Here is a 14,629-nt window from a genome sequence, read left to right as displayed (position 1 = left end):
AAAATTTTACTAAGTCTATTTTTTCAGCAATTTCAAGGAACATAAGTTGCATACTGTTAGTTGATTAAGTAGACGATCTTTACACCCACAAAGTCTCATTGGAATCTAAGAGGTTTCTGTCTTACTGTGAAACTGGTCGAGTTGGTGTGAAATCTGTCAATTGAAGACAAATAAATAAATAAAAAAAAATAAAAATAGTAAACTCGAGACTTTGGAATTTACTGTAACAAACCCGTTATTTTAAATTTGTATCTATATTGAGTGCTGCATCATGGGTCCTATTTTACAATCCAAAATTCAACAAATACAAAACGTTAAGAAAGCCGGCGCCGGTGGTGTAGAGGTAAGCGTGGCTGCTTTCTAACACCCCAATGGGTCTGGGTTCAATCCCAGCCGAGGTCGGTGGGATTTTTCTGAGGCAAAAAAATCTCTGGTCACGTCTTCCTTCGGAAGGGAAGTAAAGCCGTTGGTCCCGGCCCATGTGTGTTGAATGGGTGCGATATCCTACGCAGGTGTGGAAGCTGCCTTCCTGCACATTCGATTGCCGTCAATGGATGGCAATCGATGTTCGTCGGTGATTGGCACTAGATTGCGGAACAGAGACCGACGTTAAATAAAGGAAAAGAAGAAAAAAAAAAACGTTAAGAATCACTGCTAGCTCATCGAAACCATGTGCTCAATCGGAATTGCTTATTACCCTGCTTAGAGTAAAAGCTTGTGTGAATGTTTGTGCACGAAACAACAACGACAACACGATGACACTGACAAAGAGTTGTTTACTGTGAGTGAGCTTCCCATCAAACTGACACTGATTTCGGGAAGTAATCTGTTGAAGTTGTTGTGATTCCTAACGATCGCACCATGGTTTCATCAACCAACCACCACCCTCGTTTCTTCCCCCTGTTCCTTTTCCCCTTTCTAACTCTTTCTAGTGTATTTAGGTTGTGGGCGGAAGTATTCCACGTTTCGGCCAGCGGTACCGGGACCGTCAAATGGCAACAAGTGTCCGAAGATCTAGTTCCTGTCAACATCACCTGCATCCAAGATTCACCCGAGTGCATCTTCCACATCACCGCCTACAACAGTCAGGTGGACAAGATTCTCGACGTGCGACTAATTCAACCAGGTATCTGCTAACTTAGCGATGGAAGAAACGAGAAATTGACTTATCTGATTGGATTATTTTTTTTAGGCACCCGGATCGGCCAGGCGTCGGAATGCTTTGTTTACTGGAAAGATCCGATGACCAGCGATACCTGGGGTCTCAACTTTACTTCTCCTATCGATGCCAAACAGTTCCGCGAATGTTGTGTAAGTATTTATAATGAAAACAGTAACTATACCAATGGAAAAACTAATCAATATTCTGTGTTTATTTACTGAGATAAATGTACTATCCTTCTAGTGATTAGCACCCTACAAACCCCACGATCCTCTATCTTCCAATGAAAGACTACTCACTAAATAAGTTTCAAAATTCTATTTAAAAAATGATTATAAAATGTTGCACTATTATTCGATCTAACCAACATCGCAAAACTAAACTCCATGACATAAAGCAAACAAACCCTCACACACATAGCCCCGCCCCGCACCAAATCACTCCTATCCATATCCCGATTCTCCGATGTCGTAACACCTCCCGCCAGTCAAAATTCTAGCGAAAACCGTGTGAAAATCTCGTTTCTTTCGCTCTCGTGATCGCCTCTGTGTCCCAACCAACCAACATCATTCATTTACCCTAATAATAGTGCGACGTTTTACAGTCGCCTTCTTTCAAATTTTCACGAAAGGCCTCCTCAAGCTATTCACTAAAACTTGATCCACCCGGGAAGGGTAAGGTAAAAACGAAAAGAAAACCACTCAGCACCCCGGCGAGTCCGTCGAGGGCCCGTGAACCGCAGTGCACCTGCATGACCGCCGAGCAGTACGCACGCATCCGGGCTCAGGATCCACGCTACCGAGGTAGGTCTATCTTTCAAGGGTGCCTTCTGATGTAACTCTGATACATCGTTTCTCTTGTAGCATCATCGACGCTGCCCCGGGCTACCAATCGTGCCACTGAAACGGAAACGCTCAGGAGTGAGAAGATTGCCACGGCTACGTCTAGCACTTCACTGTACGACAATGTCGGAGCAAACACTACTCAGGGAACCGCCATTAGTACTCAAGGTAGGTGGTTAGAGGAAGTTATCTATGTCATTATTGTAAATTTATGTCGAGAAGTACATGTAACGGAAGAAGAACGAAGCTATTCCCAGGTAACCAACAATCCCTCGGATTTACCATGCGGCTTTGAAACTGACCGATATGCGGCTAATATAAAACATTATATTATAATACATGAGCCCTATGTCGGCTCTACATAGCAAAAAGTCGATTGAGCAAGAAACCGAAATCAATGAATCACGTTATTAATGGATCACGTTATAAAAGTGACGTATTTTACTACTTGAACTTTGTAGAACCTCGAGAAAAAAGGGGCATAGTGATGATATTGAAAAATGAAGAATTTATTGCTTAACATACACATTATGGATTGGTATCTATAAGGTATTTAACACTCCCTAAGCTATTCTGGAGTTAAGGTCTTGGAGTTCTACAGGCTTAATGAAGTCTTTAAATTATCCTGAAAATCTTTTGAGTACGTGACATTCAAGAGAGCCTCTTAGCAACATGCACAGCATGGAATGGTATCAATTAGAAATTTAATTCTTCCAAACTATTCTGGAGTAAAGAGCTTGAAGTTTTTATGGCTTAATGAAGTCTTGAACAATGTCCTGAAGACCTTCATGTTTTAGTTCAGTACCGACTGATTTTGGAATTTTGTAATTTGGCTGAAATTTTTTAGAAACGTTCCTTATGACCAAAAATGCAATTTTGTATCTTCAGATCACCATTTCGAATCCACCCTAATTTTTGAAAATGGCCTATAGATAATGCTAAGCTAATCTTCAGGAAACTATAGGTAATGGCTGAGAAACTTTAAGGAACAAATGCGCACCCAAAAAATGCACATATTTTTTTTTAATTTTAAATTAAAACTTAAAAATTATTTTCTTCAAATCTGAATTTTGGTATTTTTTTTTTTATATCTTTAGGGTTTAACCATTGCCATCTACTGCATTGTGGGTTAAGATGGAAAAATGATGGATAAAAAAGTTATAATATTTAAATTTCTGGAAAAATATCTTAAACTAGGTCCAATTTTTTCAGACTTAAAATTAAAGAACACCAAATTTACAATAAAACAGCACTTGCAAAAAAATTTGCTAAGTCACACCTTGATCGAGATGAAGCGGTTTGGAATCATCATTAGAATATAATTCGCTGTGTTCCGTTCTGAGAAAATTGATTTTAAAGTATTAATTTATATATAAACTGCATTAAGATATGCACTGGACGAACAGTTTTCGAGTAACAATTTTCTGAAGATTAACATAGCATTCTATAGACCCTATTCAAATATAAGGCTGGATTCAAAATATCACGTTTCCCGAGAAATTGGTTCGATTTCCCGGGAAAAGAAAGCCATCCTGAACATACACATGCAATACACCACAGCATCCGGGAAATTTACTTATTTGTTTTACTTGGGAAAATTAAAGGGTGTCCCACATCAAATTGCAAAAACGCTGTTGAAAATTACCCATTGGCTATTTCCTCTTAAAAATCAGGGTAGAAGTAGTTTAGAGTGTATTGTTTACATTGTATTTTATCACTGTCAGTTTTTCGAAAGTTGGATAAAATGGCGTCACCCAAAAATCAAAGTCGCGAATTGATTTTGCACAAGCACCTGGAAAATCCTCAACTCTCTCATCGGGACATCGGAAAACAACTCGGAATCGTGCAGTCAACGATGAGTCGTGTGATTTAACGTTACTACGCAACTCTGAGCATCGAACGGAAAGAGAAATGCGGTCAGAATGGATGTTCTATTAGTGATCAGGATCACAAGCGTGTCGTGAAAGCGTTTAAGCGTTTAATCCCAATGCTTCGGTCAGGGATGTGGCCAAAAAGTTGAATCTCTCTCCAAGTCTTTCGTTCAGAGATCCAAGGACCGGGAGGGACTGCATACGTACAAAGTGCAGAAATCAAAGTGCTCCAAATCGTGACGAGCGGCATAATACGGTGGGAAAGTCACGGGCCCGGAAACTGTACACCCAGATGCTGACAAAGCCTCATTGTCTTATCATGGATGATCGAACAATACTGGGCTATTATGAATCAGGCACTACGGAAGCATCCCAAGGTGGTCAAATCTGAGGAAGACATGAAGAAAAAGTGGGTTTCCGTACAGAAAAAGATGTAGCCAGATGTTGTACAGAAGTGGAGTCGAGTTAAACGTAAGGTGGTGCGAGTGTACGGTTATGGTATTGAAGTTGAATGAAATAAATATGCCAAAAGCTTTCTAATGGGTAATATTTTATTGTCTGAAAGTTTGAAAAGGATCTGTCAACTAGATAATTTTCTACAGCGTTTTTTCCGTGATTTGATGTGGGACACCCTTTAGAAGAACCTAACTAGAGGAGTAGGTAGAAACAGGGGATGTTGAAAGAATCTTCCGGGAAAAGTCTCAAGCAATTTCCCAGGGTCTTGGAAAAACTTCGCGTGGTAATTAGAGGACAGTTCCAGGAGAAGCTAGAAGAACTTTAGCGGGAGGTCAGACAACACTTCAACGAGAAGGCCGAAGACTCTTCCGGAGGAAATAAGATGAAACTTCCGAAGAAAATAGGGAAATCAAACGGGATCTTCCTTACCTTAGTCAGTATAGGCACAACTACAAAGCAAGACCATGCTGGAGGTGACTTGGTTTGATTCCCGGTGCGGTCTAGGAAATTCTTCGGATTGGAAAATGTCGTGACTTCCCTGGGCGTAGAGTATGTTTGTACTTGCCACTTAATTATACTAATGGAAAAATGGTACAGGCATCAAAAGCTCTCAATTAATAACTGTGGAAGCGCACCTAGAACACTAATTTGAGAGCACACCATAAGATAATAAACAATAAGCAATAAACTTGAAATGCAAAGAAGATGAATAAGAAAAAGTAGAAATCCAGGGAAGTCGGAAGACACTTCCGAAGGAAGTTGGAAGAAGCTTTCGTACGAAGTCAGAAGAAGTCTCCAAACAAAGTCGGTTAAAACTTCTGTGGGAAATCAGATCAAGCTGGAGTGGATGTTCATTCCGGTAGAAACTTCCCGGGCAAGATAACAGAACATTCTGGAGGAAGCTAGACTAGAACCTTCCAGCAAAAATAGAATGGATTTTCCGGGTGAACACTGAAAAACAAAAATTTGTCGCAGAAGTTGGAGGCCCATTGCATGGGAAGTCACAATGGCTTATGGGAAAGTCGGAAAGAGTTCCAGTAGAAGTCAGAAGAGTCTTTCAGGGCAAGTCCGAAGGCATTTCTGTGTGCAATAAGAATCAATTTCCACTTCAGATATTTCATGAGATGATTTATAGAAACTTCCGGAGAACATTAGAAGTAATTTCCGAGAAAAAATGGAAAAATTTTCTAGGGAAATTTAGAAGAAGATTCTATGAGAAATTGGAAGAAAATTCCAGAGGACGATGGACATATCTTCCAATTGAAGTCAGGAAAAGGATTTGGAAGTATTCATGCAAATCTTGTGGGACAAAATATTAAATTTTTTTGCTTTAACTAATTATGTTTGTATTACTCCATTAGTGAAGTTAATGATTTGCATAGTTGGTGGCTCTTTTGGTAATTCATGGGTAGTCCGAAATGACCGGGAAATGAAAACACATGTTTATTAGGGTGGGTCCCAACCCTGCTCTTTCGATTCAAATTTAAACGAATTTTAGTACATATTTCCAAATCCAGACCCCTCTTAAGTAAATCCAAATCCAGATCTCTCTTAAGTAAATGTTGGACTAACATACCTTTCCTATCCCTACCAGTTGTAAGGACGTGGCCAGGACAATCCTTAACTGTTGGAGCGGGATATGTCTTTATCTGGGAGATAGTAATAATTTCCTACTTACTATCTGTCCAGTTACAGATATCCGTCTTGCTCTTAATAGTTGTGAATTCGTACCACATACGATATTGTGCAACTTGTTCGATGCGAATGTTAATGCTAATGCTAATTTTTTCCAAATCCAGACCCCAGTTTATGTAAAAATTTAGCAACTTTTTGAAATTTTGACCAGCAAATTAATAAGTTTGATCCATTTATTTTGATCAGATTTAGGTGGAGCCTGAAATTGAAACTTTAGACTAAAAGTATCTTCTTTAAAATTGTTCCTCATAGTTACGCCCTCATTTTTCTGGCAATGAATTCTAGTGTAGTTCTTATTATCATTAAAACAAAAAATCTAAATTTTTTGTTTGAAGTAATTTAGGTATACATTTATCGGCAAAGTTATAGCTGAGCTAATTTTGAGCAAATTTGTAAAAACAAACTTTTTTTATCTCTTAAATTGATCAATTTAGAGCTATTTTCTTGAATTGAGTTAGGGCGTCTCTAAAATAAACAGTTGTTTTGCTCTAGTTTTCTTATTTCAAATTTCTCAGCAGAGATGTCTGCAAATAACTTTTAGATCTTTAGAAGATGCAAATTTTTGCTGCACAAAGCTTGTCAATATCTTTCACCGATCAAGAGTGAATGATGTGCTTCTACTAAAAATATGCCCTTTTCAAATGTTAATATCTCTGGTTCGGGCAACAAAAAAAAAGTTTTTGGCGGCGAAAGATATTGAAAAGCATTGTGCAGCAAAAAATTGTGCCTTCTAAAGATCTAAAAGTTATTTGAAGACATTTTTGCTGAGAAATTTGTAATAAAAAAACTAGAGCAAAACAACTGTTCAACAACAATTCAATAAAATAGCTCTCAATTGGTCAATTAAAATTAGCTCAGCTATAACGTTGCCGATAAATGTATACCTAAATTTCTTCAAACAAAAAAGTTTGATTTTTTTAATTTTAATGATGATAAGAAGCACCCTAGAATCTATTGTCATTAAAATTAGGGTCTAACTATAAGGAACAACATTGTAGAAGAGAGTTTTAGTCTAAAGTTTCAATTTCAGGCTCAAATCATATCCTTCCACCCAATCCAATATCCAAAAATAAAAGAAGCGCTCCTTGCAATTAAGGTGGCTGATCCTCACAGCAAACCAAAATTCGCTATATATTCCTCTCACTGTTGCTGAAGTAGTGATGCAGTAGAGCGGCTCTCTTCTCGTGCACAAGAATATATCTCCTACGAATGATGTTAAATAATTCGGTTTTGCGCTTCTTTTACATTCTCTCATCGTTCGCTGAGTTATGGCTTTAGGCAAAACAACAATCGTCACTCATCCGCTTGTTCGTTACTGGGCGAGTATAGCGGGGTCCATTCAATTCGATTGCCATTCGTTTCTGAGTAATCTTCACAAATAATGCAAGATTCCACTCGCCACGAGCGTTCACGGCGATGCAATGTACTGAGCTGGAAGCTTGAGTTGTAGCTTGACGCTGCGCAGGAGTAAATTTTTTTTATCATTCAGCAATCGCACTACTGTGGGTACAGAGCATGCGCTGTGTATGCGCGAGAACATATGTTTGAGTTAGGAAAAATACGTCATTAGCCTTTGCTCCTACAGATCCGGATTCAAAACATTGTGTGCCGTTGACCAACATCTATAACGCGTTTGGCACAATTAAATATGCGGTTGCAATATGTAGTATTGAATGAAAGGCGTTGGCTTATTGCCTAAATTGGTAACCGCGTGACACTAAACAGTCGGTAGCGCCACTGAATATAAAACGAAGATCTATTCGATTTTAAGCAATCTAAAGGCAGTATGTGAAACACATTTTGATGCGTTTAATTAAGAAAAGAAGTAAGCATAATCGCATGTGGTCGGATGTGTAGAAAAGATCTTTCAACGAACTCACTATAGCGATTTCTGCAAAACTGTGGCTATTAGACAGAAGTTATGATCTGCGAAGTCACATATACCGGTTACAGTATTTGTCAGCCTCTGCACGCATCAAACTTATCGGTAAATCATTTTAATTTTAGCCGTAATTCCAAATCTTTTTCTGTGCAATAAGACCACTGAAAAAGAGTATGGGTTTCAAAGTGTATTCTAAAATATAAAGTGGGTTCTTTTCATAGCTTCTATTTGTCGATAAAACAAAATCTATTAGCTTGATTAGCTTTCGTGATGGATGTACAATACAGTATCTTCCAGTTTTTGGTAACGCATTTTCGACTTTTTTACTTTTTAGAAAATAAATCTTATATTAAATTCTTATTCTGATTTCACTACACCATTGTTTGTGGATGCTTTCTACTTGGTATTTTATGATAAATTGTCCAGAAAGTACCAGCACAAACATGAGGAAAAAATTAGCTGATGAGGTGTAGCTAAAAACGGGAAGGCACTGCACTGTATTGCTACACGGTGTATTAGTTGGAAAAAATTTAAAACAAAAAAACAGCTTTGGGAATTAACCTAGTCGACTCACCACCAATAGGAACATGTGGGAATCTGTGGTATCTGGGCTGAAATGTCTCTGAAAATTTGCTAACAGATAGAATTAATAATTTTGTGTACAAAATTAAAATTCAAAAAATTCGGGGTGGTTAATTTTCCAGAAAGTTTTAGTTGAAGTTTCCGGACATCCGGTATATTGAAAATTCATAACACTCATTATCCAATAATCGTAGAATGAATGTTATGTAAAAATAATACAGAAATTATCCCAGCAATCCATAAAAAAGGAAAATCCATAGTCAGGGTCATGAAAATTTGTCAAATCTATACAGAGCTGGAAAAAGGGCCTATCTGCTTTGATCGATTCTCTTTAAAGACTATCTTTTTCGTTAATAGCTCAGCTGCAACAACATTCCCTGTTGTATTTGACGATTTGGACGATAGATAGAAACCTCCTCTATCATACTATGTGGCAAAAATAGCACTAAAACTGTTTGCATAGCCGTGGTTATCATAAGAAAAAGTCGATGAAGAGAATCGATCAAAGCAGATAGGCTCTTTTTCCAGGTCTGTATAGAAATGATTTTTGTCATGGAAGAAAACTTCTTACCTTACAATGGTGAAAATTTCGGAGGTGGTGTTTTTGCGTGTTTGGCCATTAGTTTTTTTTTTGTAATTTGGTGTTTGGCCATTAGTTTTTTTTTGGTAATTACTCAAAAACTTCATCTACTTTAAATTACCTTCTGCCAAAATTTTGCAGACACAATTTGAAGCATTATTTGAGCGCATCTGTGGATTAACGGAGGCAGAGTATTCCGGGAGATTTTCAGACCACTTTCCAAAGTCCAAAAGCAAAATTGGCACCTTTCCATTCTGGATACCTCATGGGAAGGTTGTGCTTCGTTACTATTTGCAACGTACCCAGGAGCACATCACCATAGTGGTGTCCACTTATCTTCCTTTTTAAATTTCGATGATTCGTTTTGCTCATATCGGCACCTCGTAGCACTCGCCGCGAGTATTAAACTGACTCACCGTGAACGTTTATTGAGGCCTGCACTCTTATCCGATCACACCAGTTCGTAAAGAACGATGAGAATGGAGCGAGAGTTAATGGAAGACAGCACGAATACTCTTCGCACACACGTCACTCACGAAGGCTCACGTTAATGGCATCGTTCGGTTCGTTCAGGAATGTTTGATTTGCTTTCGTTATTCCAAACACGTTTGGAGACGGTAAGCGCTTTTGAGTCGTACGATGCGAGTATCAGTAGCCTTGCTTGCAAATCAAGTTTTCTTAATAATCCCTCATGGATCCTGGGTTGAGCGTTTGTTTAAGTAAGTGCTTCATTAAAAAAAAAATCAATTCCCATCCAAAATTCAAGGGGTATGCTTAGTAGGAAGACAAGAAGATCAAAAACCCTACATTTCAGCTAAAAAAAATGTTTTGTTTTGAGCTTTCCTTAAAATGTAGGGTAATACTGCACATTAACAAGGAAACGTGCCTCATATTCTTGAGAGAGCTCAAATATGTAACCGAATCCGTCGAAAGTAGAAGCGAAACCGTTTTTTGCTGTTATTTAGTCAAATCTAGTCGTCATACAACCATCGTACAATAGGGCATATGCATTATCATTCGCACTTTAGGACATTGCCCCAAATTCCATTACCTTGAATGGTCCATTACCCCGAAAGACTTTACTCCGAATGGCCCGCTTACCAGAATGCCATTACCCCGAATCAGAGCCGTACTCAGGTAATTGTTTTTAGGTGACAAACTCTCATGTGTGCACCCACCTGCTCTTTCATTTTTACGATGTCCTCATCACATTACATAAAGGGTGGCGTAAATTAGAATGAGATATCGCAACAAATATCTACTTTCATAGGGTTTTTTGATCTAATTTCCGTCCTACTAAGCACAACCCACGCTTTACCTCTCTTTCTTGAATGGATTTTAACAAATGAAATGTTTCTATCAAACATGACTACTAAATGTATCCCCCTTTCCATAATTACCGTTGAATTTTATAAAGATCCACACATTGTTGATGTATTGTTAAAAATCTAACACTGCTTCTTGATTCCAAATTCGTTCTACGAGTTTCAATTCCATCCAAGCGCATTGAAACGCCATTGGATTTTCTTCGTCCTACGAATGAAGATAGAAAAAGTGAGTTCGCTAGGAGCGCTTCTTTTGTTTTGAGAACAATGAGTGTAAATATTCACACATTAGGCTCTAATAGGTTTTTTGTTGTAGCTTGTGAACTAACGAAACGCTACAAAGTGACGATTACGAAGAAATAGCGATCGACCCTACCTGTTTTATTCGACATGGAGTGGGAGTTATTCCACCGACGGCATGTTTCATTTTTTTTTCTTGGATTTCGTAGAACTTCTATGAAGATCTTCAAACTATCCTGATGTTCTTTGAACTTGTTTGAAGATCGCAAAATTTCTCTGAATTTGACCAAAATTTTTATTGAAATTTGCAGATATTCCTTAAAGTTCACAGTTCTTTCCTAATGTTTTTACATTTTACCTGAGGTACACAGAATATCCTTAAAGTGTTCAGAACTTTCGTGCCGTTTGATGAACTTTCCTCAAGTTAGCAGAGCTGAATTCATGCTTAGAAAATATCGTGAGAATTCTCAGAACTTACCAGAAGAATTATGTACTTTACTGAAGCTCGCAAAACGTCCCTGGAGTTCGCAGAATTTTCCTGATGTTGTTTCAACTTCTCTAAAGATTGACATTTCCTTGTAGTTTACAGCACATTTCTTAAATTTTTAAGAACTTCTCTGAAATTTTAAGCACGTCTTTAAAGTTTGCAGAATTTTCTTGAAGCTTGTAGAACTTCCCTGAAGTTCAATGAGCTTCTCTCTGGTGGTTGTTGAACTTATTTGTTTTTTTTTTTTCTGGAGTTTGCTAGAATTTCCTGAACAAAAAGACAAGTAGCACCGTCTTCAACAAGAGGTTGTAAAGACTGAACTCTTAAACACTAGACAACGAACAACACACAACACCGAGTAGACCAGTAGGGAAATTTTCCTCCGGCTGGCGCAGCACTCACAATCAATATCAATGAAAAATAATTAATATCAATACTCACAAAATGCTGTATTTCACTAGCCACCTAATGTCAGTATCAGTTTATACAGTTTTAATATTACTATCGTTCACCTCAATGTCAGTGCGCAAACGACTTTGACATCGTAAAGGGACCACTGATATGTAAAATTCTACCGCAAATGCTTCTTATATACGCCAGGATATCGAGTACTGATCTTTATTGATCTTTATTGAGATAGAAGTAAGATTTTCAACTTTTTCCAAATGGCATGCATATGGATAGTTTAGCAAAACCATACGCCTGATATTATGCTAACTACAAATATCAGCAGCGGCGCCGGTGGTGTAGTGGTAAGCGTGATTTCCTCTCACTCCAGCAGGCCTGGGTTCAATCCCAGTCGGCGTCGCCGGGATGTTCTGAGGCATAACATCTCTGATCACGACTTCCTTCGGAAGGGAAGTAAAGCCGTTGGTCCCCGGTTCATGAGTTGATGGGTCGATAGGTAGGGTCCAGGTGTGGGAGCTGCCTCCCTGGCGTCGGTAGCATTGGTTCTCAGCACGGTATATCAGTGCCGGAAGTGAAATTCAGTTCTAACAATACGCTTAAACGACGGACGCCGCTAACCGCACGTCCCCGAAATTCATAATATTTTCCTAGAGTTCGGAGATCTTCGCTGATTTTCATAGAGCTTTCGTGGAATTTGTAACTAGTGTCTGTTCCCGGTAAGTTCTCAATAACAAGAGACCTCTCGATCTGGGTCTCAAGGTTGGCTTACTACTGGGCAATCGAAGGGGCTACGCGACCAAACGTGCAGAATACTGTCACCTGATTAACGTTATGGAAAAAATGCAACTGTGGTTCAAGATGGAAACATTTTATTGAGGACAACTATTGTTTGAGAGGGTTGGTTTATACTACTACTATTGTGTGTGTGGGTGTAAAGTGGATGGTTTATTATTGAAAAACGTACCGGTACTGCTGATGATGAATATGGACGGATTCGACGACGTTGGGCGAGCGCTCGCTGGACTCACTGTGCTACGAGTTCTGCTAAATTCGGTGTGGCGATCGTGGTCAAAGTTGGCTAAGTGGTGGTGTGAGGAAGCAGATTCGTTGGCGCGTGAAACCACTATAAGTCCTCCCATGCGTATTCCCTCATAGACTCACATCGGCATAGCCCAGGCAAGGCCGGAGTGACTCTGCCGAGAGGGGAACGTCTCCTTGGCGGTTAGGGAGGGTTCCCGAGACAAATTCCTTCTAGCCGATTATTTTTGGTCTGGCTTGAGGAAGGCTAGTTCCTTTGCTTCTAGACCTAGTTGCCCCTAGAGACTGCTAAGCCGGATCACGTGCGCGTCGGTTGATCTTGTCAACGGACAAAATGGCGGCGTGTACCAAACGATAATACAAAAGGTCCTGCGAGGGTATCGAATGGACGTTAGTTCAGCCGTTAGCTATAGTTCGGGCAGAGAACTATTTACCTGAATTGAGCTGTGGTGCAGCAAATTGTCACACTCGAATATTACCACTCACTACTGGCTATTTCAAGTACTTTAACTTTTCATCACCTTTCACACGTGAACGCCTGGATAACTATGAGGAATGGCACGTCGTTCGTACGCTATCTGACCTCTGTCCCTTCGCTTTTCCATCCCTCCATCCTATATCCCAATCAAAAAAAAAATCCTTTCTCCATTTTCCCGCCTGCATCTCCTTGTAGTAGTTGCACCCTCTGTACTGTAACCTATCTCCACTTTACTGTTATACAATTTAAAGTTTGAAAAATTCCCTACTACAATATTTTAATACATAATCTTTTAATAATCCTACTAACCAACACCAAATAACTCGTAAAAACGTGACAATACATTAAACAATTATGCTCAAATTAAAAATCATACAAATCTTGTAACAAATGGTTACAAATTTGTAGAACTTACGAATGCTCTAAAGCTCGCAGAATTTCCATGAAACTCACAAAAATATCCTGAAGTTCGTAGAACACCCCTAACGTTTGCAGAACTTTACTGAAGGTAAGAATTTCGTTTAGTTGAAAGAACTTGCCCATAAAATGAAGAACGTCCCAAAAGTTATCTGAACCCCTAAAATTATCTGAACCTCTATAAAGTCTGCAGAACTTCTCCGAAGTTTGCATAAGTTCCCTGGAGGACGCAGCACTTCATCGAAGTCCGTAGAGATTTTCTGCAGCAACTTTCCAGATATTTGCAAAATGTCCCTGAGGTTTGCAATACCTTTCTACAGTAAAATCTTTACTGAAGTTCATAAAACTGCACTGAAGTTTGCAGAACGTCATTTAAGTCTGAAAAAATTCCCTAAAGTTCACTGCAGTTCCTTGAAGTTCGCTTAACTTCTCTATAGTTCGCAGAATTTCCTTAAAAGTCGCAGAACTTGCTGAATGTTTCTTTTGTCAAATTATGAGAACTGTGGTGCAACTCTGTTGTTACTCAAAGTGAAGACTACCCAAACTCACTGGGCGAGAGTAGCTAACCTCATGTGAGTTTGAAAGGTTTGATTAAGGGAAAGGGGAAGTTATTATTTTTTTTTTTTTGGAAAATCCCTCACCATTCCTCAACTGATGAGTTTGGTAAAGGGGATGATCAACCCGATTCGTACCTTCCTCAAAATTGTCCTATGCTCGCTTTCTACTTTCTTTTACAATTTTCACACGGAACCATAAACTCTATACTTTCATCTCATCATCTATCGTATAAAATGTCCACTTAAATGATATTTGACTTTAAATATCTCCAGCTATGTAAATCTTAACTGCACACATGAAATAATAAAAACATGATTAGTTAAAGTATCTTTGGATACTTTTTTCCTACAAAATAAATCTGGACCTTCTGCTGAATTCTCATGAGGCCGAATGGTAATTGAACTGAATTGTCATTTGGTCGAATGATCATTAGGCCGAATGGACGCTGAATTTCGGAAAATTATTTCTTAACACTTGCAAAGAGCATTTGCTGGTCTGAAAAAGAGAGGAATCAGCAATTAATAGAAGGATAAATAAAGCTTTTCCACATTGGACTTAAAGTGCCACTAATTATTCCGTCTGATGTCAGGAAAAGAAGAAGAAGAAAC

The 14,629-nt window shown here is 38.8% G+C and overlaps 1 protein-coding gene across 1 annotated transcript in view; it reads left to right on the top strand.

Moving 5' to 3' along the window:
* Positions 1-932: 932 nt before the first annotated feature.
* The window catches only part of LOC135715768 (protein still life, isoform SIF type 1-like), a gene marked incomplete at its 5' end in the record, with an annotated part of 66,012 nt that continues 52,315 nt past the window's right edge, over positions 933-14,629 (top strand). Inside the window, 4 exons of the mRNA XM_065238848.1 lie at positions 933-1,126; positions 1,193-1,311; positions 1,794-1,965; positions 2,026-2,172. Of these exons, the coding sequence (XP_065094920.1) occupies positions 933-1,126; positions 1,193-1,311; positions 1,794-1,965; positions 2,026-2,172 (632 nt within the window). The remainder of the gene's footprint in view (positions 1,127-1,192; positions 1,312-1,793; positions 1,966-2,025; positions 2,173-14,629) is intronic.

Source organism: Ochlerotatus camptorhynchus, unplaced genomic scaffold (genome assembly GCF_037179485.1).
Source record: "Ochlerotatus camptorhynchus isolate MF236.1 unplaced genomic scaffold, CSIRO-AGI_Acam_v1.1 ptg001005l, whole genome shotgun sequence".
NCBI classification, from domain to species: domain Eukaryota; kingdom Metazoa; phylum Arthropoda; class Insecta; order Diptera; family Culicidae; genus Ochlerotatus; species Ochlerotatus camptorhynchus.
The sequence above is the reverse complement of the archived record's forward strand: the minus strand, read 5'-3'. Positions and strand labels throughout refer to the sequence as shown.